The sequence below is a fragment of the Thalia democratica genome, chromosome 2, assembly GCF_965202585.1.
Source record: "Thalia democratica chromosome 2, ktThaDemo2.hap1.1, whole genome shotgun sequence".
NCBI lineage: Eukaryota > Metazoa > Chordata > Thaliacea > Salpida > Salpidae > Thalia > Thalia democratica.
Genome location: NC_139166.1, coordinates 20,711,451 through 20,738,402, shown reverse-complemented (window position 1 = coordinate 20,738,402; position 26,952 = coordinate 20,711,451). Strand labels below are relative to the sequence as shown.

The window sequence follows — 26,952 nt, the reverse complement described above, 5'->3', positions numbered from 1 at the left end:
TCAAAAGCTATAAACATATTGATAATTGTTTTTTTAGAGATTTTATTGTTTCATAAAAAAGTATTCCGATGTTTTTAGTCCGATTGTATTTAATCTTTAAAACATTTTCTATGAATTACTAAAAAGTTTACTATAGTTTAACTTTTTGTTTTATTTTGTTCAATAAAAACAGATGAAAAAATAGCAAAGGAGATTACTGATGAACTTTTAAACTCGGAAGATTACAAAAACAACAGAGGTTGTTAGTTTATAAAAAAATTTTTTTCAACATATACAGTTAAATCATTATAAACTTACTTTGAAATAGTTGTGTATTACACCTTATAAGCTAGTGCAAACAAAGTTATACTTTGAAAAACTCAATTACATCAACCTACCATTGTTTTTATAAATTTGTATGCTAAATTTATCTTCTTACTGTTTATACATTGTTTATAAGGTGCATATTTTAACTCAAAAATGACAAAACGTTCTCTAAAGCGTCATCTTGCGCTGAAACAAATTAAAAAAAAACTTCATCAAATTGAAGCAACAAATTTTTGCAGGTCAAATGAGCGACGAAACTTCTATTGAAGGGTTTGTACAGAACTTGTACAACCGTTTGAAGAACTCGATTTTACATCGATTTTACATGTTTGAACCCACTTTCAAATCGATGGCCAAGAGGATGATCGACACCAACAACTACAGTAACTACGAGAGGCTGAAGAACGCAGAAGGCTCAATCACAGATTGTCTTCAATAGGAACCACCTTTTAACTCTGGTGATCATTAGTATGAATTATTTTCTGATTATCATTTACAATAAATAACTGATATCTTTTCTATTGCTATGATGCAATTTATTCTTTGCTTTGATAACATACAACTTTTTTTATCATTTGCCTTTATCATTCAAAATAACCTAATATTTAATCTCTTTTCCAGAAAATGTATTATTATTTTCGCTGCAATTGTTGTTTTTATAACAAAACGTTAATTTAGCTGCACACGTCGACATTTATTTATAAACTTTTTTTAACATAGCTGATACAAATGCTAAGTTCTTTTCTTAACTTTTTTTGGTTTAAATTTAAAGTTACCCATTGTATTTCGTAATAAGTTTAATCTTTCTTTTTTTAAACATCTACAAACTTTAACTTTTTAAGTAAGATAAAAAAGAATAAATCAAACTAAAACTTTTGGCACAAAAACTGGGTATAAGTATTGGACCTATAAAGAAACCGTAGAAATTATTTATTTTGTGATAAAATAACGCCAATGTCAACTGCATTGGACCTAAAAAATTGCGACCTTAAAGTTTTTAACTGGAAACTGTTTTACATGTGACAATTATCACACAAAAAATTCTGCACATTTTAAAACGATTTGGAAAAACTTTCATGGAGGCACTTTTTGGTTTTATGTAATTTTTTTCTATATTGTACAGCAACATGTGAATAATAACAAACATATGAACACTTTCATTTGATCTTCTTTGTCATCTTCTGTAAACTCTTTTAACAGAATCAATTACTCCTGTTCTTTTCAGCAGTTAAGCTTGCAAGCGGGTTTTCGCGATGCAGTCCTGACCAGCTCAATGCACAGCAGACCAAGAACACGAATTAAAGTAGTTGGTTGTTCCCCAGAGTATAAATATCTCTTACATGTATATAATCTAGAGTTTCTGATAAAAACTAGTTACCAGTAAATAATTGACAAAGTAAACCACAAAAACACATCATTATCACAGAGCAGATCTTGTACAGTGAACTTTTTTTGTTTTCTTTTAAAGTGTTCAGAGTAGTACAAGCGTCTGTTAGATCTCGTATGCAACTTAACTATTATAACTAATAAACGGAAACCTTGTTTCAATAGCATAGAAAAAAAATTTTAATAAGTAGTTTCAGAAAAATTGCATTTTTTGTCGTAAATGAGCCAAAATGATATTACTATATTGGATAGTTCCTTTTTATTCGTGTGAAAATACTTCACTATTTAAGAAGTTTAAAAAAAAAAATTTTTTATCTATTTAACGTTTTAAAGTTTGTAAAACCTTTTGTTCTTTCAAATCAACTACCTAGAAGTTGTGAATGTTAAATATTATATAACTACTTAGGACTTTAATTAAAAGTGCAGAATATCAGTAAGTATATAAAATACTACTTAAAGTTACTATTGAACTTAATTTTTTTTACTAGTTTATTCTTTAGTTTTATCTTAGTATATTTTCTAAAAAAGCTTATAGTATAGTTTTAATCTAAAATCAGCTCTCGTACTTTTAATTACTTAATTATACCAGACTTATTTTTAATAAACACTTATTTTAAACTAAAAGTATTAAATTTAATTATTTTTTTCAATCCAAATACAGTAACATTAAAAACCATAACTTTTTGATTAAGAAAAACCTTGTTTTTTCAACTTTACTTTAATTGATATAAAAACATGGATTTAACATAAAGAAACAATGATAGTTTTTTAGACCTTTTTCGAGACTTTTCTAATTGTTATTGTAAAACAGAATTAGCAATTTAAAATCTTCTTGAACTAATTGTCCGCAACATGCTAATGTATTCTAATTACAAGTAGAAAAACGTTGTTAGTTTTCAACAAGTTGATACTTTTAAAATTATTATTGTAAAATAAGATAAACAAAACTTAAATTTTTCAGGAAAAAAATCAACAGAGCAAACTAATGTGTTATAACTTCAAATAGAGAAACGTGTTAGTTTTTGACAAGTTGAGATTGAATTGTTGTTGTGAAATAACACGTTTAACAAAGTTTTAATTTTTCAAGAACAAACTTTTCTAGAGCAAACTAAAGTGTTTTAAGTACAACTCAAATTTAACTGACAACAAGCTAAATTGTTACATTTGTCATTTGCGCACCACATGACTTCAGCTTATTTTTCTGTGTCATAATGTTATAAGTTTTTAGTTGTCGTAAGACCCTATAAACAAGACTTTTAGTTCTTACTTTTCCGATTCTGTTCAATTTTTGTAAAAAAGAAAGTAAAAACCTACATTTAAAAACAATAAGTTCATAATTTAAAATAGAAAATCTACAAAACTTTTGAACACATTTTGAATATAATCGCACTAATTTTCTTATTATAATAAAAGGTATTTCATAAAATAAAGTGAGAACCACAATAAAGAAACATGAATTTGATGCATGAAATTTTATACTAAATAATGAATATAGAATAAATTTTCAATAAACAACTTTACATAACTGTTTTCAAAAATCTATTCATTAAAAAAATAAGAAAATTTATTTAAGCTTTGTTCGATTATTGTTCTAATAATTTTAGTTTTAATTAAAGGTTAGGTAACAATATGGTGTTTATTTCAAGATTAAGTATAACTATGCTGTGGTTTCGTCAGACCAAAAGTTTTAAGCCTAGCTGGATTAATTGTTACAAAAGATTATTTCACTATTCTATTTGTGAAATACTACTTTTCCTCAAAGTCAGTACTTGTGTACAGAAGTTTTATGAGTAGAAAAACTTCATATAAATAGATTTTTTGTTTGATTTCAATATTTTTAACGATAAGTTTCTTAAGAGCCTATACATTTGCAGTTACTAATACAAAAAACTTGATAATAGTAGATTTTCTATAAAAATTAGTTGCCGAGTTTGTGCAGAGTTTCTTCCTATTTTAATTCACATTATTTTTCAAAAGTTTACAAAACCTCAACATTAATAGCTATAAAATAATTTATTCTTCAATTGTTGTGCAAAACATTTTTTTAAGGGTTTTTTTTTCAAGCTTTTGAAATCTCTCCAGATTTTGAAAAATACAATTTTTTGTATATTTTTAGCATAAAATTTAGTTTAAGGTAAAAACTTTTTTAAATAGTGTAAAATAAACTGAAAATATTGATACTTTAAATGTGTTTTATAATAAATTTCTAAACAATATAAAAAATATTGTATTTGATAGAATTTGAAAATTAATCAAATTTCATCATTACTTGTAAAAGTTGTTAATAAATTCTAGGTTTTTAGTGATTTTAGTTTAAAATTTTAAGTTTTTCAAGGATTTCTTTAAAATGTGCTAAATTTCTGAATAAATAACATACTTATGAAAAGCTATTAACACAGCGTTTAAAATAGAAATCATGACTATGTTTTATAGAAAACCAAAGATTTATATAGCAGTCTGTAATTTACTGTACATAAGTTTATACAATCAAATATTGAATTACATTGTAGCTTAAAGTAAAGAATACTAAGATTTAATAAAAGTATTTATAAGAAATTAGATACATACCATTTTTCTAAAAATACTTCAAAATTAAGTTTTTTTAACTTAACATCTATAAAAATACCTATATTTTATTGATCATTAAAAACAGATCAATCTACTAAATGATATTTTTAAAAGTTAACTTTAAAGCTAAAGTTTCTACAACATAAAACTTTTTACTAGCTTATCATTTTTTTTTCTTTAATAAAATTTATTATTCATGTTTGTGTCACAATAATATTTGGAAGTTTTAACAAATTCGTTTGCGATAGAAAGAATTTGCAAACTTGAACTATTCAACTTGAAATTACCAAATGTCGTTAAACAAACAAGCAAGTTAAATTTAGCGCATTTATCAAGAAACGCTGGTAAGACTTAAGAAATTGCAAAAAGTAAACAAACAAACAACACATTTATATTTTCGTAAGTTTTTTTATAAATACTCGATTTGCCATCATGAATTAAAATCATTTGAAGTTAAGATGATATTATTCACGTTACTTCTTATCTCGACTTTTTGTAAGTTTCTTCAAATAATAGATTAACTTATAACTGTTTGGCTTTAAAATATTATTTTAAATATAAACTTAAAGCAAAAGGACTTCACTAATTTGAAATTTAAGTATTTTTTTAAACATCCAGCTTAAAGTTTATGTTTTTTTTTAACTAATAACAAATATAAAAATTAAAGGTCAGTTCATTGAAGCAGCAACCGATGAAAGCTACAATGTTGCTGAAACTTGCATAGGTTTGTAGTTTATATTGAAGATAATGTAAATTAACTTTGAAGCACATTTAGAAAAAAATTTAAGGGTTTTTAGTGGAGTTTAGAAATTATTTTTTAATCATATCTTACTAAGTCGAAAAAAATATTAAAAGTTATACAAATTTTTAATTTATGTACAAATTTATTAACAAATCAAACAGAATTGCTGAGGAAACCGCGCGATTGCTACGACATCCACTACTACTGCCCGACGGCTCGATCGGGCGAGTACACCGTCTTCCCTCACTTCAGCGAGCCGGGGTTCGGAGGAATGCAAGTTTCGTGCGACATGGTCCGCGACAAGGGGGGCTGGACGGTGAGTTAAAAAATATTTATTGTTTGTAACAGATATGGTTTAAATGGAAAGTTTGTTAAAATCTTTTAAAGAGAATAGAACTTTGTGAGGTAACAGGAGATACTAAAGTTAACCTAATTATATTTCAGGTCTTTCAGCGCCGGGAGGACGGCTCCGTCAACTTTGAACGAGATTTCGGAAATTATACCGTAGGGTTTGGCAACGCTGCCGGAGAATATTGGATGGGTAAGAGTATTCATAAGCTGATATAAAACTATTGGTAAACTTTTAGTCAACTGTCTTTCTGTAAATTAACACAAACTTCATAAAATTCTTCAAGTATGTTAAATTAACAACATGAAGTTTTATAAAAACTTGTTTGTAGGACTTGAAAACTTGCACATGTTCACTTATGGGAGAAAATACACGCTCCGCATAGACATGATGGACTTCAACGGAGTAGACGCATATGCGACATACCAGTAATTAATTTAATACTACATGAGCCATTCTGATATAACACAACTGGTCTAACTATATAAGATGTTTTTTCTAATAACAGCTATATAGTATTTTTTTTAAGTATGTAAAACAAGATAACGTTTTGCAGAGAGTTTTCTGTTGGTAAAGGTGATCTTTATGTATTGGACTACGACAAATACTCATTTTTTGGAGATGCAGGTACAAAATGCTTTTAAAAATAAACTATCTCTTAACGTTTATTTTTGTACTAATACAATAATTTATGTATATTCAAAAGTTATAAGAAACTTGAAATAAAAATACACTCGAGGAACTTTTTTGAAGTTTTGAATTTTATATGTTATAATTGAAATTTTAGAGCCACAATTTGGTAAAACATAGTTATTAATAATTCCACAGGAGATAGCTTACAATACCATCACGGTCAGAACTTCTCAACGTTCGACCACGACCGGGATGGTACTGGTTCTAATCGTGCGGAAATTTACGACGCAGGGTTTTGGTATGATGTAGGCTCTTATGCTCACCCGAATGGCTTGTATGGGGACAAAGATATCAGCAGCCATAGTTATGTTCATTGGATTGACTTCCGAGGTTCCGATGCTTTGAAGTGGATTGAGATGAAGTTTCGCCCGAATTATTAAACGTTCGTATATATTTTATACTTCGTACTTGTTAATGGTGAATCATATTAATCGCTCTTGTATTTATTAAACTGGTGTACTGCAAACATCGTTCTTGTTATCTTAAAATAAAAAATTAGTGTATATATAGAAAAGCTTGCAGAAAATAGACAGAACAAAAAGTTTTTTTCTCTAATACTTAGTTTGAAATCACTACTAATGTTAAAACATTGCATAAGATGAATTACATTTTATTTTTGGAACTTAAAAATAAAATGTAGGTATTTCAGTTGAAAGCAGGTATAATTTTAAGATGAATTTTAACATTTAAGAGTTTAAAAACACTTTTTCGGATACCTTAAATGTTTTGCATATTCTAGTAGTATAAACAAGATAAATAGGGTAATTTCAAAAATTATAAGAGAATAGTTGTCTGCTAAATATACAGCTTATATAAAAATCTATTTAAATGACTCTAACATCTTTATCTTAATAATGAGAGTGAATTGTTTTTTACAAAACATTATTGATAAAACTCATATCTGGAAGCCGGACTAAATAAACTTTAATATATGTTAATAATAAATATATTTTAGGTATGAAATACTAAAAATTAGTTTGTTTCAGTTGCTATAAACTGTACTTAATTTATTATCAGATTCAAATATAAAAACAAATTTTACTACTTTACTAAATAACACTAAAATTACCTAAATAAAACAAAAAAAACATGTTTTGAAAAATCTCTATGATAAAATAGTTTACATAAAAACAAAAATAATTTGCAGCGAAAAAAGTATTTACTTTATAGTTTAAATTAAAGTCTAGTAAACAACCTGCACTACTTTGTAGAAAAAAAATATTTTGCATAAAGTTACTTGTATATTACTTATATAACAACATAAATTTTTAACAAATCAAAACAAGCTTTAACAGTTAAAATTAAGTAGCCAAAAAGGAGATAAAGTATATACTTTTATTGAATTGTTCAATTTAGCTTATGTTTAATATTACTCTCAGTGTTAAAAAAACAAATTAAAACACTACTAACAAACTTAGGTTTTTAGAAAATTAAACACTCTGAAATTGAAATTTACAAAATAGAACAACTTTTTACAAAAATACATATAACCAACTATCAACTTTGATCAAATCTCAATTAAATCCAAAAGTTTAATTACTTGAAATTTGTGTATATTTCTATTAAGTAAAATTTTTACCAGTATAGTTTTGGAAGACAGCTCTAATTTATTTAACACATAAGCACATAAGTAAATTTAGAATTCTATCAGTAAATAAATTTCTTCAAATTAAGTTACCAAAATAAATCACAAATATTCAAAATAAAAAAGTACTAAAGCAACACTAATCAATAATTAAACTTCAAGTGTCTAGAAGTAAACTATACAACATTTAGACACAAACTTGTCCTCAAACATAATTCCCTAAAGCAGTACCTTTATTCATTTGAACAAACCAAATTAAAAGCACCTTGAAACAACTTCTCACGCATTATGACGTCACTACGACTTGTGCATGTTGTTCGCCAGGCTCCCCTTCACCTCCCTCACCGTTTTCTTCAGCACGGCGAAAATGTCCTGGCACCCGTTCTGCACTGCGTCCAGCAGAACGCCGAAGTGGTTCTCGTGCAACCTGTTTGGTTTGTATATAATAAATAGTAAAATACTTCATACTTTTCATTTTGTTTGACTTGGTACCGATCTTAATTTATTAAAAATGATGTTTAAAAATTTTTGTTGTTGATTTTAAAACAAAAATATTAAACAAGAAACTGCATAGCAATTTTAGCTGAACAAAATAATTCAAACAGATTAGTAACGACAGTTCAAGTACAATAATAGCAAAAATTAATAATTAATAAATAAAATAACATACTAAACACAAAACAGCTTAGTACTTTTTGGATGCTAAATAAAATTAAACAGTTAGTTATAACAGTTTAATTTAAATGAAACATAGCAGAAATTAATACCTAAAAAAAATAAGTGTAATTATTACCGCTTAACAAAACATATAAAGTTGTGTTAAGAGCATAGGGGAAAAAGCTACTTTTTTACATGTTGATTTTATTTTAAAGATACTCAACTTAGCTAACAGTTGCTCCTTATTGTTTCTTATAATTAAAACTATTTTTTGAGATATAAAGAGACAGAGTCGGAAAGTTTAGGAGGATCCTTATAGAAGGCCAAGTTAAAATGTCAAAAAAGACTGTTTCATTAAAGTACATCTTCTCCTACAGTTTTTAGGCAATCTTTCTAAAACTTTGTTAACTTATCTTAATTTTAATTAAATGATAAACAATCTTATTGTGAGAATTTTTAAAATTTCGAGTAAAAGTATTGTTTTTTTTTTTCTTTTGGAGACAAAATTTTAATTTTTTGTCTTTTTCAATTCTTACAATGATTTTTTTATTATAATGCATAAAAAATTTTTTGAAAAATTTGAGGTCAATAGCTTGAAAGATAAAGGAGAAGATAGATATTTAGTAATTTTTTTAAACTTCTTAGTAGAGTGAAAAAATTGTGGTACATACAATGGTATCGGAATTTTTTACAAAAATTGCTATACCTCATAAGTTATTTTTTTCTGTTATATAGAAACTAACTTATAGTTCTAAAATTAAGCTTTAATGTAAGAGCCAATTAAAATTTATGTAAAAAAAATCTTTCCTTTATTCCTTTAAATTATATATTTACTATTGATTTCCTCAAAACATTAAAATTAATGTACTTTTACTGAACTCAAAAAAAATTACTAATATTACTTATATGAAATGATAAAAACTCTGGTTACATTTAAAGCTCAAATCTTACTTCTTATAACTAAAATATAATAGGTAACTAAAATATGATAACATGTGTATAAAATATTTAGACAGTACCAAAATATTAGCCAGCTCTATTCAAATATCTTCCTCTCAAATATTTTTTTTACCTACAAAACCTAAACTAACATACCAAAATAATTTACTATCAATAAACTTGTAAATTATGTATTTTAATTAAGTAATCACAAATTTAGGTTAGATATTATACAATTTTAGCTTAATGCAACAAATGGGTCTATAATATTAGTATATTTAATTGTGAGACATTTATTGTCTAACTCTAAAAGAAACATAGTTTGATTGAAAAACTTAGCTTATCTATATTAAATGGTTAAAATATCTGTTGTCAAAATAAAAAATTAAAGTTCTTTGAAACTCTATTTAAAAAAATTAATTTAACTAATTAAATTAACAACATATTGACAAACTTTTTACTTAGTAGACTACTTATAAAATTTTAGAGGAGTATAAACATTTTTTAGAAACAAACATGTTAAATTTATTTAGTGTAAAACTATTTTTAACTTTTGTTGACTTATAAGAAAAATAGAATATTTTAAAATTGTTTGACTAATATTTGAGTCAGACCACTCAGCCTTTTTACACGAACAAAATCAACTTGTTTTTATTTAGTGTAACACACGAACGGATAATTAATTTTATCGAAACTTTAAAAATAAATCTAAATTGATACATTTGTCCATAAATGTTTATTAGGTCAACTTGATTAATAAAACGTGCAAAACTAAAACTTCATTTAAGTATGAAAAAATCCTTAAAAATCTACTAACTTTAAATTTTCAATATTCAATTCATAATGTTTTGAAACTTATTAAAAGGTTGAAAATAAAATAACTATGAGTCTACGTCTGAACTTGGTCTTATTTAGTAACAAAACTAACTAAACCTAACCAATAAATATATATAATACTTAAGACTTATCTTATTTCAAAATTGTTAAGTTATTAAATATGACATCTTAAGAATAGTCTGGTAGGGTTTAATTATTCAAGCAAAGTTTTTTTTTTTTTTTTTCTACTTTGATCAAACAATTATGACGTCACACAAACTTTGTGTCGTATCATAAAACATAAAATCAAAATTAAATCCGTATTTAAACTAGTGATGTACCGGACTCACTATCCGGGTCCGGCCGGTTATTGCCATTTTTGTCTGATATCCGATCCGGCCGGATTCTAATTTGAAAAAAAAGTCCGGATCCGGGTCCGGCCGGATCTAGTTAGTAAAAAAGAGCATATTGAAAAGTATTTTTTCAAAAACAAACCCTGTGTAAATTAAAAAGAGTCATTTTCGTCAGTTAAAATTAAACACCTACCGTGATTGGCTCATTTTGTACACGTGACTAATTTACATTTGTTTACATTTAAACTATGAAATAAACATTTCAGAAATGCAACTCTTTACTATGTTGTAAAATTGAAAACTTTGGAATGAATACTTGCATTATTTATTGTTTAAAGTTGAGCTCAGAGAATATTTAGAGTAATACGGTTGGCTGTAAAATGCCAATGAGAATTATATGACGAAATGTTTTAAACTAAATGCTGATGCAACAAAACATCAGAACATGACAGGCAGTTTATATGTAAGCAGTTAGTTAGTTTGGTGTGCAGCTTGAAGCAACGAAATATATTGAACTTTTTTGTGAATGCTTGTTGTAAGTAAAGTTTTGTTTTAAAAGTGAATATTTCAACTGGTGTTTAATTGTTTAAATATTTAAGCCAGGTTCATAGATTAATAGTCTATTAAAAATTTTAGTTTCTTGTTTACTAAAAGTTTTATTTAATTTTTAGTTTATTGTTTTAAGTCTTTTGTTATAGATTTAAATAGCTTCCAGTTTTTAAAGTGTTACCAAAGTAATTAATAATTTTGTATATGCTAGTATTTCTTGTTGTGTTTTATATAAAAGATTCATCACTCAAAACTGTCGTGTCTGATTATAGAAAGAAGTCTCAGTTAAAATTTAGTATTTGTTAGATATTAATTAAATAAGGTATAATTTAGTTATGATGGGTAGTACTAATAAATTAAGTGTACCACAATCAGTCCACAACTTTACTACCAAATTGTCAACCTTTGCTAGCTGTTCTACTGATTATTAGATTAAAGTAATTTTTTTAATTTTTTAAAAACCTCATTCTGACTCAGGCTTGTTTATACTCACTCTAGCTAGTTTTATTGACCTAAACAACGGCAACCCTGCTAGTTTGAAAATTTTTGGGAATTTTTGAAAATCTTGGATTGTCTCAGGCTAGTTTAGTTTTTTATAAAAACTCAGGCTAGTTTTCTTTTACATTTTGAATGAGTGTGAGGTGATCCAGTTTTTAATATTTTGTAATTTTCTAGGTAATTTTGTTCAAGAACTTGATTTCAAATTTTTAATTGTAAATAACACCTAAATTTGTAAACCTTGTGGCTAGCTGTTCTACTTATTAGTAGATTAAAGTTTTTTTTCAGTTTTTAAAAACCTCATTCTGACTCAGGCTAGTTTATACTAGTGATGTACCGGACTCACTATCCGGGTCCGGCCGGATATTGCCATTTTTGTCTGATATCCGGATACGGCCGGATTCTAATTTGAAAAAAAAGTCCGGATCCGGTTTCGGCCGGATTCTAATTCGAAAAAAGAGTCCGGATCCGGGTCCGGTACATCACTAATTTAAACTTGATATTTTAATCGAAACTATCACACAGTTATCAAAATCTTTCATTCTGTTATCTTTTTACACAACCAAAAAAATACTCATGTGATCTTAATTTGATCTGAAATACTCTTGCGCTTCTTCAGGCCAGGACATTATGTTTTATATACTGGTAAATCTATTAAAAAATTTATAAAAGTAACTTAATTTGCCTTGTAAATATCAAGCCTAAAAACTAAAAACTGTACTGTTAAATTATCAGCATTACTATTTAAAAGTTAACTATGACGTCACACAAACTTTCCGTCGTCTTGTAGGAAGACAATTGTGTTGGTGACGGGGTGAATAGCGGCGCTGAACTGGCCCCTGCCCACCGACTCCTCGATGTTGTTCACGTCCGTCAGTATCTCCTCCTTGGACGGAGACGCGCTGCACGCTATCGTGTAATCCTGTTTCGTGTTAGCTTGTTTGTTATAGAACTTTTGTGTGTAAATTATAAATTATGTTTGTTAAAATTTAGTTTACAAGTTTACTAAAATTCTCTTTTGTGGTTTAACTGCATACTTTTTGCTTCTATACATTAAAAAGTATTATTAAGATAAAAGACTGCTACTTTATTGACCTGTTTGTTGTTAGATTCTTGTAAACTATTTTTATGCAATTTTTGTTTACTATCATTTTTTTTTTTAGAAATAAGTAAAAGTTTTAAATATATACAATTTTTGTTTAATTGTGGACTGTAGAGTTATACCATTTGGTAATATATATTTATTCATTGCTTTTTGTTATTATGCAATCAATATGATTGAGATATACGGTTATTTTTAGTTAAATGCATGAGGGCTTAAGAAGTAGACATCGATTACAAAACTTAAATTAACAGTATTTTATTAAGGCCATAAATATTTTTCTTTTTACATGTTGATACTATTTTAAAGATCTTTAACTAAGCTAGCAGTTGCTTTTTATCATTTTGTAAAATTCAAAATAGATTTTGATATATGATGGTACAAAGTCGGAAAGCTCAATAGGTTTCTTATGAAAGGACCAAAGTAAAAAGGCAATAAAAGACTATTTTATTAAAAATCTATCTTCTCCTACAATTTTTAAGCAATATTTATAGAACTTTCTCAGTTTAACTTCAACTAAGCAACAACTATTTCTTTTGTAGGACTTCTTTAGAGTATAACATTTTTTTATTAAAAAAAAATATCTTTTATTTTGGTCATTAAGTTCTTGAAATACATTTATGTTACAAACTTTTATAATAGAATTTTTTCTGTTAATGCAAACAGATTTCCTAAAAACTTGAGGTTAATTGACTAAAAATTGAAACAGAATATATGTTTTTAGTGAACTCTAAAAAACTTAGAGAAAATTGGCAATGAAAAATTTAATCTCCATACATTTGTATCGGACACTTTTTACACAACTGACGATATCTCAAAAGTTAAAAAATAGTTTTTAGCATATAAAAATAGCTTTCGTGAGGTCTTATGTTTTTTTTTAATGTTAGATCCCCTACTACGCCATTAAAAATTAACTCTTTTTTTAATCTTCTACTTAACAAATTATTTTCAGTTTATTAGAGCTTTCTTTTAAAATTTTTATCAGAACTTAATAAAATATATACTGTAAATTTTACAAGCGTCTTGTTAAAACTTCCGAATATATTTTATTTTTTTATTAGAATAAATATGTTTTGTATTAAGTCAAAATTAGTTAAAACTACTATACAATATTTCATACTAATATAATCTTCCAAAAAACTTGAAGATTGTTGAATATATTTTAAAACCAAGTCTTTTAGCCTTTTGGTAAACTAGTACTTTTTATTTAAAACAGTTTCTTTTGCTTCAGCTTAATTATACAAAATATAGATCAATAAACAGCTTAATTTTAATAAAAGTATGGTCCTCTAATTTTGTATAAACACTAGCTTATATTTAATAACTTTAAATTATCAGCAGCATAAAGTTAATAATGTACTTAAAACTTTAATTAATTTAAATACAATAATTGTTAATATTTTTCAATACCTAGTCTATTTTTTAATTTACTTAGTCTTCAGATTTCCAACACTTTTTTTAATTGCTTGAAAGTCATGCAAATATATTGAATATTTGCTGAGTCATCATTTTTTCTTATTATTTTTATTTATAATGATAAAACTTTATTTATGATTTATTTTATGTTTGGGTTAGGGTTGCTCTTTGAGTCAAAAAATCTTCCTTGAGTGACCAGAAACTTCCCTGAGTTTCCCTGAGATTTTTCAAATCCTTGAAAACCTTATTATTTATTAAAAAATAACATTGTTAATTCTAAGAATATTTGAAGAACTAGCAGCAAGTATAATAAAAATCTAAATAAGCACTTAAAAATAAATAAAGTTAATTTTTTGAACAAAATATCAAAACCATATTTTAACTGAATCTCATTCTAAATATAGAAAAAAATTTCCCTGTGATATTTAAAAATACTTAAAATTTCCCTGAAATAAAAAAAAAACCATTACTTCCATGAGTTTCCCTGACTAATCAAAATTCCCTGAGTTTCCCTGAGATTTTCTATAACTCAAAAATTCTATGAGTTTCCCTGAATTCCCTGAGTTCTTTGAGTATGTGGCAACCCTGTTGGGTAAGGTGGGTTAGGGATAAGGGTATAAATATTTAAAAAAAACTTTGAAAATATTTTGCTGACTCAGTAAATTTGCAAATTGTTTGCATAATTTTCAAGAAATTCGAAATAGTAGTGGTAATTTGAAGCTAACCGTCTTTCAGTCATATATTTATTTTAATCAATTTATAGTTTAAAAATATAGAGTAAAAACAAACCATAGATTTAGAATAGACTAAACTCTTAATTCGTTTAATATTTTATTTAAATTGGTATTACATTAGTATACTTTTAATCATAAGATATAAAAAACTTATTTGTTTTTTAGCTTTAAAGAAGTAATGCAAATAGATTTTTTTTCCTAAATTTTTTGTTGTCTTTGAATAAGAAATGTTTTCACAGAGTTTAGAAACAAACTGCCAAAGTTTGATGACAAAGGATAAATATTTAAACATTGAGTTTAAAAAGAATAATAAAATGCATTTTTAAATGAATAAAGTACATAAATATGACTTTAATTGGTTAGTATTTGTACCACAAGAAAAGGACTAAACTTATTTTTAGACGCTAACTTTCTTTAACAATAAAACCAACTTTGTTCATAAAATTTACTTTTATTTACTTGATAACTTTTTACACTTTTGCCTCTATAGTTTTTTTATAAAGTATTAGATTTTGAAAAACTAAATAAATACTTAATTAAAATCTACAAACAAAAAGTTGCAAACCTTCATGGGAATCCCTGCGTCAATGAGGGCGAGTGTGGCAGCGTTGACGCCAACCGCGAATTCCGAGCCGTCTGATTGGATGACGTGCAGGCAAATATCTATCTGCGTTCTGTGATTGGTTGAAAATTTATAATCGGTAGAAAATTTTATTATATGTTCATATTAAAAATGATAAGCAAGCAAACAAAAAAAAATTTACAGTAATTTGTCGTTGTTAATTTTATAAAAACATTGAAGAACCAATAAAACTCTATATATATTTTTGTTTTTGAGCTAGAGACCTCTAACCTTTAGGAAAAAGTCCTAAACTAGTCGAATAGTATTGGTGTTTGAATATTCAGAAAATTTAAAATCATAAATAAAAAAGCAAAAATATAAAAAACTTTCCTTGGTAATAAATATTACTAATGGACTAAATGTTTAAGTTTCAAGAAGATTGGTGAAAAAAAAAGGTATTAAATATAAATTTTCAGTGATTTTTTTTTTGTGATTTCTTAGTTTTGCGCCTATCATAAGAAATTTATTTAAGTTACCAAATTAATAATCTTACTCTTTACTTTGTAAAGTTTTAAAAAGTGCCTGATATCTAATTAAAATTCTACAAATTATAACCAATTTCAAAAAAGTCACTATGGGCTCAATGTTAAAGTCAGGGTTGTCAAATATTTTTTGTAAACTTCTTTCATATTTAAAAAAAAATAGTTTTTTGGTACAGTTTTAGTATAACTTAAATTTAAAAAACTGTCTAAAATAGTATAATAACAATGAAAAGATTTTGTTAAGCTTCTATAAGTGTGTTTCTTGATGGAAAAAATACTAGTGATGCAAAATACTTTTTATCTTATGATAGATTTTTCGTATCTCAACGAAATTTTGCTACTTTACATGCTAAAATATTTTAAAATTCCAGGTTTAAAGTGATTTTCTTAGAAATTCCAGGTCTTTTATTAATTTCTTAAATTCCAGGTTTATCGAGGTGTTTTTTGCCTAAATTATCAAATTCCAGGTTTTCTAGGATTCCAGGTTTTTTGGCAACCCTGTTAGGTCCTCAACATTTTTATTTTAACTTAAGCCTTAGAAAAAACTAAATTGCACTGTTTAAAATGTTAATTTTCATAATTCTTCAAAATTACAAATAAAAATTAAACATTGTGTTTAAAAGTAGCTAATTTTTACACATAAATGTGCAGTATATGAATATATTTATTTTCAACTAATTAATTAAATCACTTAAAATTTAGATTAGCTTGTTAACTTAAATAATATTTCAAAGTGTCCATTATTGTGTATAGAAATTTATGTGGTTGACAGAAATATTTTTTTAATATCAATATATCTCCATATTTGTAAAACTCTATTTGTTTTTAATAATAGTTTTATACTTACTAAATGTACTAATAAGAAGATTTGAACTATAATGAGGTGTTATTTTTTACAATATGTTCACTTAATACTAAATACTTTTTTAGCAATCTAACTTACTTATTACCGTAAAACTTGGGAAAAACTGATTTTTACATAAACTAACGAACACTAAATTTGAAGTTTTGAAAACTAAATGAAATTAAAAACTAATCTTACTTATTTTAAATGTAAACTGTCAGAAACCAACATTTGTATTTAACATATAAGATTTAACTAAAACTTAATACTTAAGTGCATTAAAATGTTCAAACTCTAAAAAAAATGGTTTGTTTTGACAGTCTTATACAATGTTAATTTTTTTTTATTAAAAATAAATATGTAGTTTGAAAAATTTTCGCTATTTATAAAGCAACTACTAAGAAAAAAAACTTGCAGCAAACTAAATTTAAAACTTAATTTAGTCTGCAGCAACTTTTTGTTTTTAATTCAAGTATAACTATACTGGAAAAAAAACAGTTTTTATTGTCTGGAAGTATAAAAAGTTGCTTTATTTATTTAAAAGTTTTGATGTAGTATTTTCATTATGGAGATAAAGACAACAATTAAAGCAAACTAAACTGACAATTTGAAATTTTAATTATTAAACCAGATCAAAGAAAAATTGTTTAGACCCACATTGAAGTTGTGTTTACTCAATGATCAAAAAAAACAGTTAGCTTTACTTCTACTTATAACTTTTTATAGCATACCAAACAATAATTAAATTACATATAGCTAAAAAACACAATTAGCTTAACTAAAAAATACATATACATACATAATATAATAATCACAGACATTCAAAACTTTTTAAATCCATGAATATAAATTTGAAATTAATTATTTTCAAGTATTTTAGCCTGAATTGTCAAATTTCAGGTTTTTCCAGGATTCCAGGTTTTTTGGCCACCCTGTAATTAAAACAATGCAAGCAACTAATCCAAAATATACATATTATATTAATACTACACACTAACTTGGGTTATTAAAAAAGATTTAGCCTTACTTCTACTGATAACTTTGTATACCACATCAAACATAAATTAAATTACATAACAGCTAAACAAATACAATTAGCTTAACTAAAAATACATATAAATACTACATTCTAACTTGGGGTATACGGTGGTGATGATGGAAGCTTCGAAACATTCTTTTATGTGGTGGCTCATGTCCAACCCTCTCCGGTCGCCCCTCGGTCGGTGCTTCCTCTCCACGCTACAGAACGGCGCCTGGCTGTACTCCACGTTTATCAGGCTCTTCGTTTGCGACAACTGTTGATTAGAGGTTCTTGAATTATCTAAATTAACTTTTTTGTACAGTAAATTAGCTGCATGTGGCTGAGGTTTATTTGTAACAAATACGTTTATTAATTTCTAACAACAAGGTAATTAAGTAATTAACTAATTAACAAATTTACTGTACAAATTTAGAATTACAATTTTAATATATTTTACATACTGTTTAAATATCATAATACTTATTGTTATCATACTATTTAAATACTTTTTTCCATGACTGTTACACATATTTTTAGATTTTTTATTTAAGCACTGACGAGGTCTTCGACCGAAACTTAGTTTGCATAATAAAGTCTTTGAAAGAATAAATATATTGTACATTGTTTTAAATTATGCCTGCCAAGTTAAGTTAATGGAGTTCATTGTTTCAAATAAATTTATAAGACTTAGATTATAATAACAAGCTTAAATAAAATTTATATGCAATGGATAAGCTATTCGTTGTTTAAAACCATTATTACTGATCAAAAGGTATTTTTTGTTACAAAATTTTAAAGGAAAAAACAAAACATGACAACTTAATTATTAGACTTGAATTATAACTTTTATTGACAATTACATTCAGAAAAGTGTTGATTCTTTTTAATAACTTATTTTAGTTCAACTTATTAAACAATAAAAAAAATAGTAAAAATGAATAACTTAGAGTAATTTTAAAACAAATACTTAACTTTTATTAAAGACTTTGTATGTTATTTTTTTGTTTATATGAAACTAAATTGAATGTTAATTTAAATTAATTTAGCTTTTACAAATAATATAATAACACTTAAAAACTTGGATCATACTAGAATAGAACTAACTCGCAGATTTTTTTTTTGTAAACTGTATAGTATAAAAGTTCTTTTATTGTTTTGGGTTTTAAACTAAAACAGTTTAAAAATATTATTTGAAGCTTGAAATAGTAATATAATTCTATTAAATATGCAAACTTATTAAAATTGTTAAAGTTTAGAAATAATTAAATGTAATTTATTAAGTTTTTAACATAAAATTCAAAGACTCATTCCTAAAACTAATGTAAAAAATAATCCATAAAATTGCTGGCAGGTTAGATAAAAAAAAATTCAAAGAAAAAAATGTTTAATAATTGAAATGTATTAAATTGAAATATTAAAAATGTATTAAGTTTTAGTTAAGTTTTTTCAAAGTTGAGACTCAATAAATATTTTCCTATGTTCTTTTACTGAGTTGTCAAATAATAATAAAAACTTTTTGAAAAAAACTCATAAAAAAGGAAAAATTAATCAAAAATTAAAACTTATGCTGACTTACAATTCCCTTAAAAAAAATTAACAAATATGCAACTTTGACCGGGTTTTTCTCAACTACAGAATAAGTTTACTTTTTAGATAAATATAAACACAACATTTTTACTCTTTTAATTTTTATAAGTTTTGTTATTTTTTACCAAGGAAAAAAATATTATGTTAATGATATTGATAAAATTATTAACCAAAATATTTCCGACTAACAAAAAAATCATCACAATTAACTGCTTATTAACCAATAACTATTTTAAATCATCAAAAAGAGGACATGTAAACTTTTATGAAGACCTGGTTTTATAGTACACAAATCATTCAATTAACAAAGTATTACAACTAAAGTTGATACTCTTTGAAAGCCGATCAAGTTGAAAATATACAATAGTTTTTTAATGTTGCTTAAATGAAATACAGAGCACGTGAGCATTGAAACTAGCTCTATTATTTTTAACATATAAGATTACTAAGCTAACACTTTTATCAAATAGTTTTTGGAACTTTAAACACAGCTCAAAAATATTCATGTTAAACTTTATAGCTTTTGAGTATGCAAATATAATAGAGATTGATAAAATTCTGTAAGTAAAAACATTGTGGAAAACTGATTTTATAAATGCAGTCAAATTTAAAACATGCTAATTTTAGAAAAATATATAACTTTTAACAAAGCTTTGAAAAATTTTGAAAACATAATAGAGGGAAAATTATCAAAACACATTATGTTAAGTGTGAAGTAAATATTAGCTATCAAAAACTTCATTTCACCGCAAAATAATTTTCTTACTGATCACTTCTTTTATAATACAAATTAAGCTACGGAGAATAAACACAATGGAAATTAGGTTAAAGCTAGGTCCGTTTTACAAACTGATTTAAAATATTAGTTTTGATTTAAAGATGTTAACTTAATAGTTGTGCTTTTACTAATAAACAACTTTCAACATTTTAATTAAAACATAAGGGTTTAAAAAACACTTATATCAAAAGTTTTAATGAAGAGGATAATTGAAAACTATACCTAAGTATATCTTTTTTGATAGTCAGAAGCAACTTTTTAGGATAAAACAAGATCTGATCATTTAGTATTATTTATATAGATTTTTAAAAGTTTTATATAAAAAATATTTAAACTTGTCATCTTTACATAAATCTTTTTTAAATGCTAACCTATAATTATATGTAATAATTCTACCATTTACTAACTTTTGTATGCAAAAATGTTTATAAAAAATTTGAGGTTCATAAACTAAAAAATGTGATCAGTACATAAGACCTTTTAGTCAAGGAATATATCTCAAAACTTTACTGGGATTTGAGTACTTTGCTTAAAGCTGTTACTGTTGTTTAATATAAAAATACTACAGTTAATATTTAAAAGACTGTCATATTTATCACAAAAATTTTTTATCACATTTTAAAACTGTTTTAATGAAACTGGTTTTGCCTTTGGGTAAACAAATAGAGAAAAGTAGATAACAATGTTAAGTATTTATCTTTTAATTGCTTGAAAAACAATAAAATAAAACGATAATAAATTAACACCTTTATTTGTACCAAAGAAAAAAAGTTTTACCACATCTTTTAAATAGGCATAAGCAAATTATGCTGGGGCACTTAAAATAGATTTTTTTTGACAAAAAAGGTTTCACTACTAACAACTTATTAAAGTTATATTAATTAAAGTTTATATTGAAATAAAAATTTGACTGTGGCACTTTTAACTAAATATATCATTTACTACTATAAATAAATAAAACCATTTTTAACACCCATATAACCATAAGAATTTACAATCTTAAATGTTTTTAAACAAGATTTTTCATTCAATAAAAATCTTGAATACTGAAGTTGTAACTGCAGCCGAAAATTATTTATTTAGTAACCAGCTGTAACTTTTCACACTGCATTTAGCTATCATTATGCTTTTAAATATACTTTAAAATTCAAGTTGTAAAATTTTGACGATCGAAAGTTTCTTGGAAGCTTACTTAAAGTTTTATCTTTTTTAGTAATTTTTAAAAATGGTTGATTTCAAATAACAAAGGTCGGGTTGAAAAAATAACTTTATTTCAAAATAAAATTTTGACTTGATTAGACCACAAAGAAAGTAGGTATATTTTTATTTTAAAATTTAAAGGCATTTAATTAAATATAAAAAAATATTTAAAAACTGTTCACAAATCTAGCTTAAGAGAATTCTAAGAAATAATAAATAGCTCATTATACTTAAATTTTTATGGAATTTATGTTTTTACAAAAGTCAGCAGCCTTTTGTCGCGGGACGCGGTCTAAAGAATTTTTTTTTGCATGCTGCAATTGTGTTCAATTGATTGTAATAAGTTAGAAAAAAGTGTTTTAATCAAAAAAACATATAATTAATAACATAATTTGTTTAAAGGTTAAATATTTTGGTAACCTATTTCTTCCAAAAGATTTGATAAAGTGCCTTTAATGCAGTACAACTTAACACACTAAAGTAGATGAACAAAAAGGTTCAAAAATTTAAAGAATTTAAGGGAATAGGGAAGTAAACATTTTTATTTGCAAAAGGTAATGTTGGTTCTTATTGCAAAGCCTTAAGTGTAAACGATAATTTTTACAGCCTTCAACAAAAAAGTAACTTATGAGATATAAACAGTTAAGAAGTTTCCGATACAAATTTGGATTATTTACTGCCAACTTTCTCAAAATTTGAAAAAAAATATTAAAAATATACCTCCTTCATTTTCACGGAATTTAATTCAAACTTAATTTTAAAAACACTAACAACTTGAAGAAGCAGATTTTTAAATTAAAAAAATAATTATTGTGAACACTTTTTAAACCAATTTTTATTGTTTGAAAAAACTTACAAGAAATTAAAAATTTGTTTCTAACAAATTTTTAGTAATTAATTTAAGGTTTGATTGAGTAAGTGTTTTAACTATTTCGGAAATAGAATTTTAATTAAATACTCTATTTTTGATTTTTCAGTTTGCCTCTTCCAAAAGGAACAAATTGAGCGTTATTAATTTTTACGGCTTATATCTCAAAATTACTTTGTTTTTTTCTTATAAATTCAATTGGTTATTTAGTTCTAATACAAAAAAGTATTTACCTTCTTCCATATGTCCTTTAACTTATATTTTAATTTTTAGGCAATAAGGAGTCAAACCACTCTTTTTTATTTATCAAAGGAATTTTTTAGATAAGTAGTAACTGAGCTATTTTGTAGTACATTATAAAATGTTATTATCTTAAAAACCATATATCCAGTATTATAAAAAGCTTTGTTTACAAATGTATGAAAAGATGTTCTACTATCAATTTTTCATAAGTTTGAAACCCATTAAATATAAACCTCTTACTTAGTTTTGAACTTCAAATGTTTAAGAAGTATCCATTAAATTTTTATTATCTAATTTTTTTCAATATTTAAAATTAAATTTAAGACTAAATTTGCTTATAGAAGCAATTAAAGAGTTAATACTTGTAAGATTCCTTAAAAATGTCAGATATATATATATATCTATATAGATATAAATAGAGAACTTGTATTTTTGTTTTTATTAAGAACCCCACTTAATTATCAAACTTTAATATCGTTTATCTTTAAAATAACGTTAAATTTTATTAGGCTGTAAAAGAATCAACTTCATTTCCTAACCTATAAAACATGATACTACAACAACAGACTTTCAGTGGCTTCTATAACTTTTTGAGTTAAACTGTAAAAATTTTTAAACCAAACAATTAAAGTGCTGTAATCAAATCTAATGACTCAATAATTATTTTTTTGGTAAATTGTTAGGGTGTTTTTAAAACTTACTTAAGTACTCTTCAAATCTTTAAAATTGAAAACCTTAGCTATAATTAACACTTCGAAAATAAGTTTGTAAATTTAAGATACTTAAATTGTTTGATTGTATTACCTCATTTCTAAAATTTCTTGAAGGCTCATGGGGTCCATATACAGAGGCTAGTATCTGAAATATTATGAATAATAATGAAAAAATTTATGGGGCAATGCCAAAAACAATTAAATATAGTTTTTTTAACAACTTAGTCATATTAAAATATTTGAGATAATAAATAATTTTCTTTAAGATAACTACTGAAATTAACATACATAGATATTTTATTTTCAAAACAATAAAAAATTTCTCTCTAGTTAAAATAGTATAAAAATGTAATAGAACAACTAGATTAAATGCTCAGCTCTAAATTCTATAATAACTTTTACCCACTTTAGTATTTCCTTGTTCAATATAAGCAGAGCCGTCTGCCTGTTTAAACACGCCCATATTACATCTGATTTTTCTCAGCTCGTTGGGCTTACGGCCGTCTATCCTGTACCCTTCTTCACTTAAAAGTTGCAATGACATTTTACTTAATATAGGGAAATATCTACGAAAACAGGAATCATAATACAACTATTTTAACAAAAAACAAACTTTATTTCCTATATTGATACTTTATTATACATACACAATTTCAATTAAAAAACAAAAATGAGACTACTGTAAAAGAACAAAAATGTTTATGAAAGTTCAACTGAAGCTAGTGCATTTCTGTACACAAAAATGTCCTGGAGTAGAGCAACAATGCAGAATGTTTCCAGTTGCTCTACAAATTTCTACAATGGGAATTTCCCTAATTAGCGGGCGTAGTTCTGGTAACCTCCGCGGCCTCCACCCCTCTGGAAAGCAGGTGCCCCGCGTCCCCCGCCTCTCAACTGGCTCTTGATCAGCGATCCCTTGCCCTTCATGGTCGCCTTGGCAATGCGCAGCATGGGGGCGTTCTTGAGCATGTCTGGGAGGATCATGAAGCAGATCTGGCTGCCCCTCAGGTAAATGCTGGACAGGTTGGCCTGCCTGCCGTCCCTGTACGTGGCGTGAACGTCCCTGAGCATGCTGTTCATGTTGTCCTCAGCTTCGACCAGCTTGCCGCGGTACACCTCCCCAGAGGACGTTTCCACGGTGACAATGTGGCCTTCGGCCTCGTGAAGAACTTTGACTGGGATTCCAATTGACATTTTGTTTTAGTGTTTATCTAAGCTGAACAAAAGTTTTAAATTGTGTTTAGTACTAGCCTATTTTACATGTTTCATATCACACTATTTACTTTAATATTATGTTAAAATTAACATATTGTATTAAGTTTAAATAATAATACTTTTATTTTATTATTTTTACTTAACCAGAGTGTACTCTTAAATTATAAATATATACATAGTGTTAAATATGTATGGAGTAATTATAAAGCATATATTAGTTGAACATTAATAGTTTATGATAATAACAAAAACTAATTAAAAAACATCCCAAATTAAAAAAAAAATTAGGATATAAAACAAAAGTTTAGCCAATCTTAGTTTCAAGACAAAAATAAAAAAGACATTAATTTATGTATTTAACATAAAAAACAAACAAAACAATAAAACTCTAAATGTACTCACTTCTGATTACTTAATTTTAAATATTGATGCAAAAATAACTACTTTAATTCACTCACAATAACACAAAAACTATATTTTACTCTTTAAATTAAATATGAAAACATGCAAGTCAAAATTTTTTGAATTTTAAAGTTAATAGTTATAAGTTTACTTAAAAAAATTAATTAACTATTCTGTTATGTACAATAAGCTCATGTTAAAGTTAAAATGTTAAAACTTTAGCTTCAATGCTTTAAACTTGTAAACTAAAAATAAAATTAAAATTAACAGGGCTGCAACTCTTTATGGCAAAAAGCCAGCTTGAGTGACCAAAAACTAGCTGAAGTTTGGTGAAGCTGGCCGAGTTAAATACTTTATATACCAAAATAATCACAACAAGACTTCAAAAATCACATTTAAAAAAAAACTAGCTTAAAACTTAGAAAAATGTCAAAATTAATCAAAATTTATATAAAAACTTAAACAAACCTGAGTAAATCAGACCTTTTTATAAAGTCAACACTAGCCTGAGTTTATTGAAAATTTCTAACTAGCCTGAGTTTTACGAAAATTTCTAACTAGCCTGGCTTATCCTGAGTTTATCAAAACCCTAAATTAAGTTATACAGTAAAAATATTACCACCCAAAAACATTTTTTTTCAAAAACAGCTGTTAAAAGCAAATACACTTGTAAAAAAACCAAAATACTTTATATTTTGTAGATAGTAGAATTAAGCACTATTGTAGTATTTTCTATCAAACTTAAACTATGTTTTGATAGTGATTACTGTTATATATTATATTTTAAGTTTGATTTAAATTTATATATTATATTTTAGGGGCTGTAAAGTTTCCAAATTTACTAACAGTAAGAAAATCCAATTTTGAAAAAATTAAATTAGATACATAAAAAATTCTAAACTTATGTACATTAATAGATCTCTTTTGGTCTTAAAGTTAAGATTCTAGCAAATAAATTATCTGAAATGAAAACTAAATAATCAATTAATTTATTTAGAAATTCTTTTAAAAACTATGTTAGTCTCAGTTAATTAATCAGATCCTAAACTAAAATAAACTCTAATAATTTTTTGCTATTATTGTTGCTTTTAAAATAAATGACAAGTAGATAAAACCTATATTGTATACATGGTATTTATGTTTTAATATAGGCTATCAAAACAACTACATAGATATTCAATCTTTAATTTAATTCAAACATTTTTTTAATGATAAAACTATAGCTGTAAATAGCATATTTCAAAATACAAGTAAGTTTATACCAAAAAAAACTCAGAGTTATGAAATCAAAAAAAAAGTTCTATATTGATACAAATGGTAAAAGTAAAATAAAAAACCACTAATTAAGTAAAATTATTAAACAAGTGGTAAAAGCTTGAAATTGTATGCATACTGTATATATAGAGTCAAAGATTTTCTCATGGTAATCAAACAAAAGAATTTAATTTATAATTCAATAACGCTGTAATAAACAGAGCAACAGTAAAGATGTAAAGCTATACATTTGTTAAATTATCTTAATTTCAAAACTGATAAAAGATGCATAAGTGTTTTTTTAATATCACGAAACATATACTTAAGAAATTAAAAATAACAGTTTAGATTTTACAGTTTAGATTAGACTTTATGTGGGAAATTTTATTCAAATTAAAAAAGAAGTGGGCTGTACTGTCTGTAACAAAACATATAATTAAAACACTAAATAAAATTTGATTGTATAAAAATAATATTAGCATTTTTGTAAATTTTATTTTTTTAATTTCAAAATATTTAAAGCCATAAGGAGTCTAACCTTATTAAGTAGGTCTTATTTGGTTATTATTGTCTTATTTTTATACACAATTTTTAAAATTTGTTAAATTGAGCCTAGTTTCTGTAAGAAAAGACAATATTTAATATCTTTTTTTTTTAAGGGCACACTAAATAGGGTAAAAAGTTGTATTCTTCACCAATACCATAGCATTTTTTTTAATGTTTTAGTTATATAGTTTTTATATAGTTAGTCATGTTACAGTTCAATTAAGTAAAACTGGCAGCCTATAATGTAAAATTGTTTTTTATTAGTAAACATTATAGAAAACCTTTAGTAAACTATGCTTTTTATGCATTTATAGTGGGAAAAAGTTTCCTGAAAAAAAAAAAAGAACTTATAAAACTTTTAAGTTTAACTTTAAAGTAGAACTTTAAAGTTTAAAAATTCAGATTTTCCTTTTATTTTTGTATGAAATTTCATCAAAACTAAGTTTTTATATGACAGGACAAGAAAATCATACAAAACTGAAAG

General features: G+C 25.5%; 2 protein-coding genes across 2 annotated transcripts; both read right to left on the bottom strand.

Moving 5' to 3' along the window:
* Positions 1–7,603: 7,603 nt before the first annotated feature.
* LOC145849803 (exosome complex component RRP41-like) lies at positions 7,604–23,613 on the bottom strand. The gene is made up of 6 exons (XM_082954861.1): positions 23,458–23,613; positions 23,143–23,196; positions 17,776–17,936; positions 15,259–15,367; positions 12,215–12,363; positions 7,604–8,056 (listed from the first exon to the last, which is right to left on the bottom strand). Exons 1-6 carry the CDS (start codon positions 23,593–23,595, stop codon positions 7,927–7,929), a joined length of 741 nt encoding a protein of 246 aa, XP_082810987.1. The 5' UTR covers positions 23,596–23,613; the 3' UTR covers positions 7,604–7,926.
* A 3-nt stretch (positions 23,614–23,616) lies between these two features.
* Positions 23,617–24,263, bottom strand: LOC145849804 (uncharacterized). Its single transcript, XM_082954862.1, has one exon. It carries the CDS (start codon positions 24,243–24,245, stop codon positions 23,868–23,870), a length of 378 nt encoding a protein of 125 aa, XP_082810988.1. The 5' UTR covers positions 24,246–24,263; the 3' UTR covers positions 23,617–23,867.
* Positions 24,264–26,952: the final 2,689 nt, after the last annotated feature.

Bases quoted from the DNA above. Each gene is read 5' to 3' on its own strand.
- LOC145849804 (XM_082954862.1), bottom strand. From the start codon at position 24,245: ATGTCAATTGGAATCCCAGTCAAAGTTCTTCACGAGGCCGAAGGCCAC.
- LOC145849803 (XM_082954861.1), bottom strand. From the start codon at position 23,595: ATGTCATTGCAACTTTTAAGTGAAGAAGGGTACAGGATAGACGGCCGT. The intron at 23,197-23,457 runs GTGGGTAAAAGT...ATAATATTTCAG, and splicing joins TTGAACAAGGAAATACTAAA to ATACTAGCCTCTGTATATGG. The intron at 8,057-12,214 runs GTTTGTGTGACG...CAAACCAAACAG, and splicing joins TTCCTACAAGACGACGGAAA to GTTGCACGAGAACCACTTCG.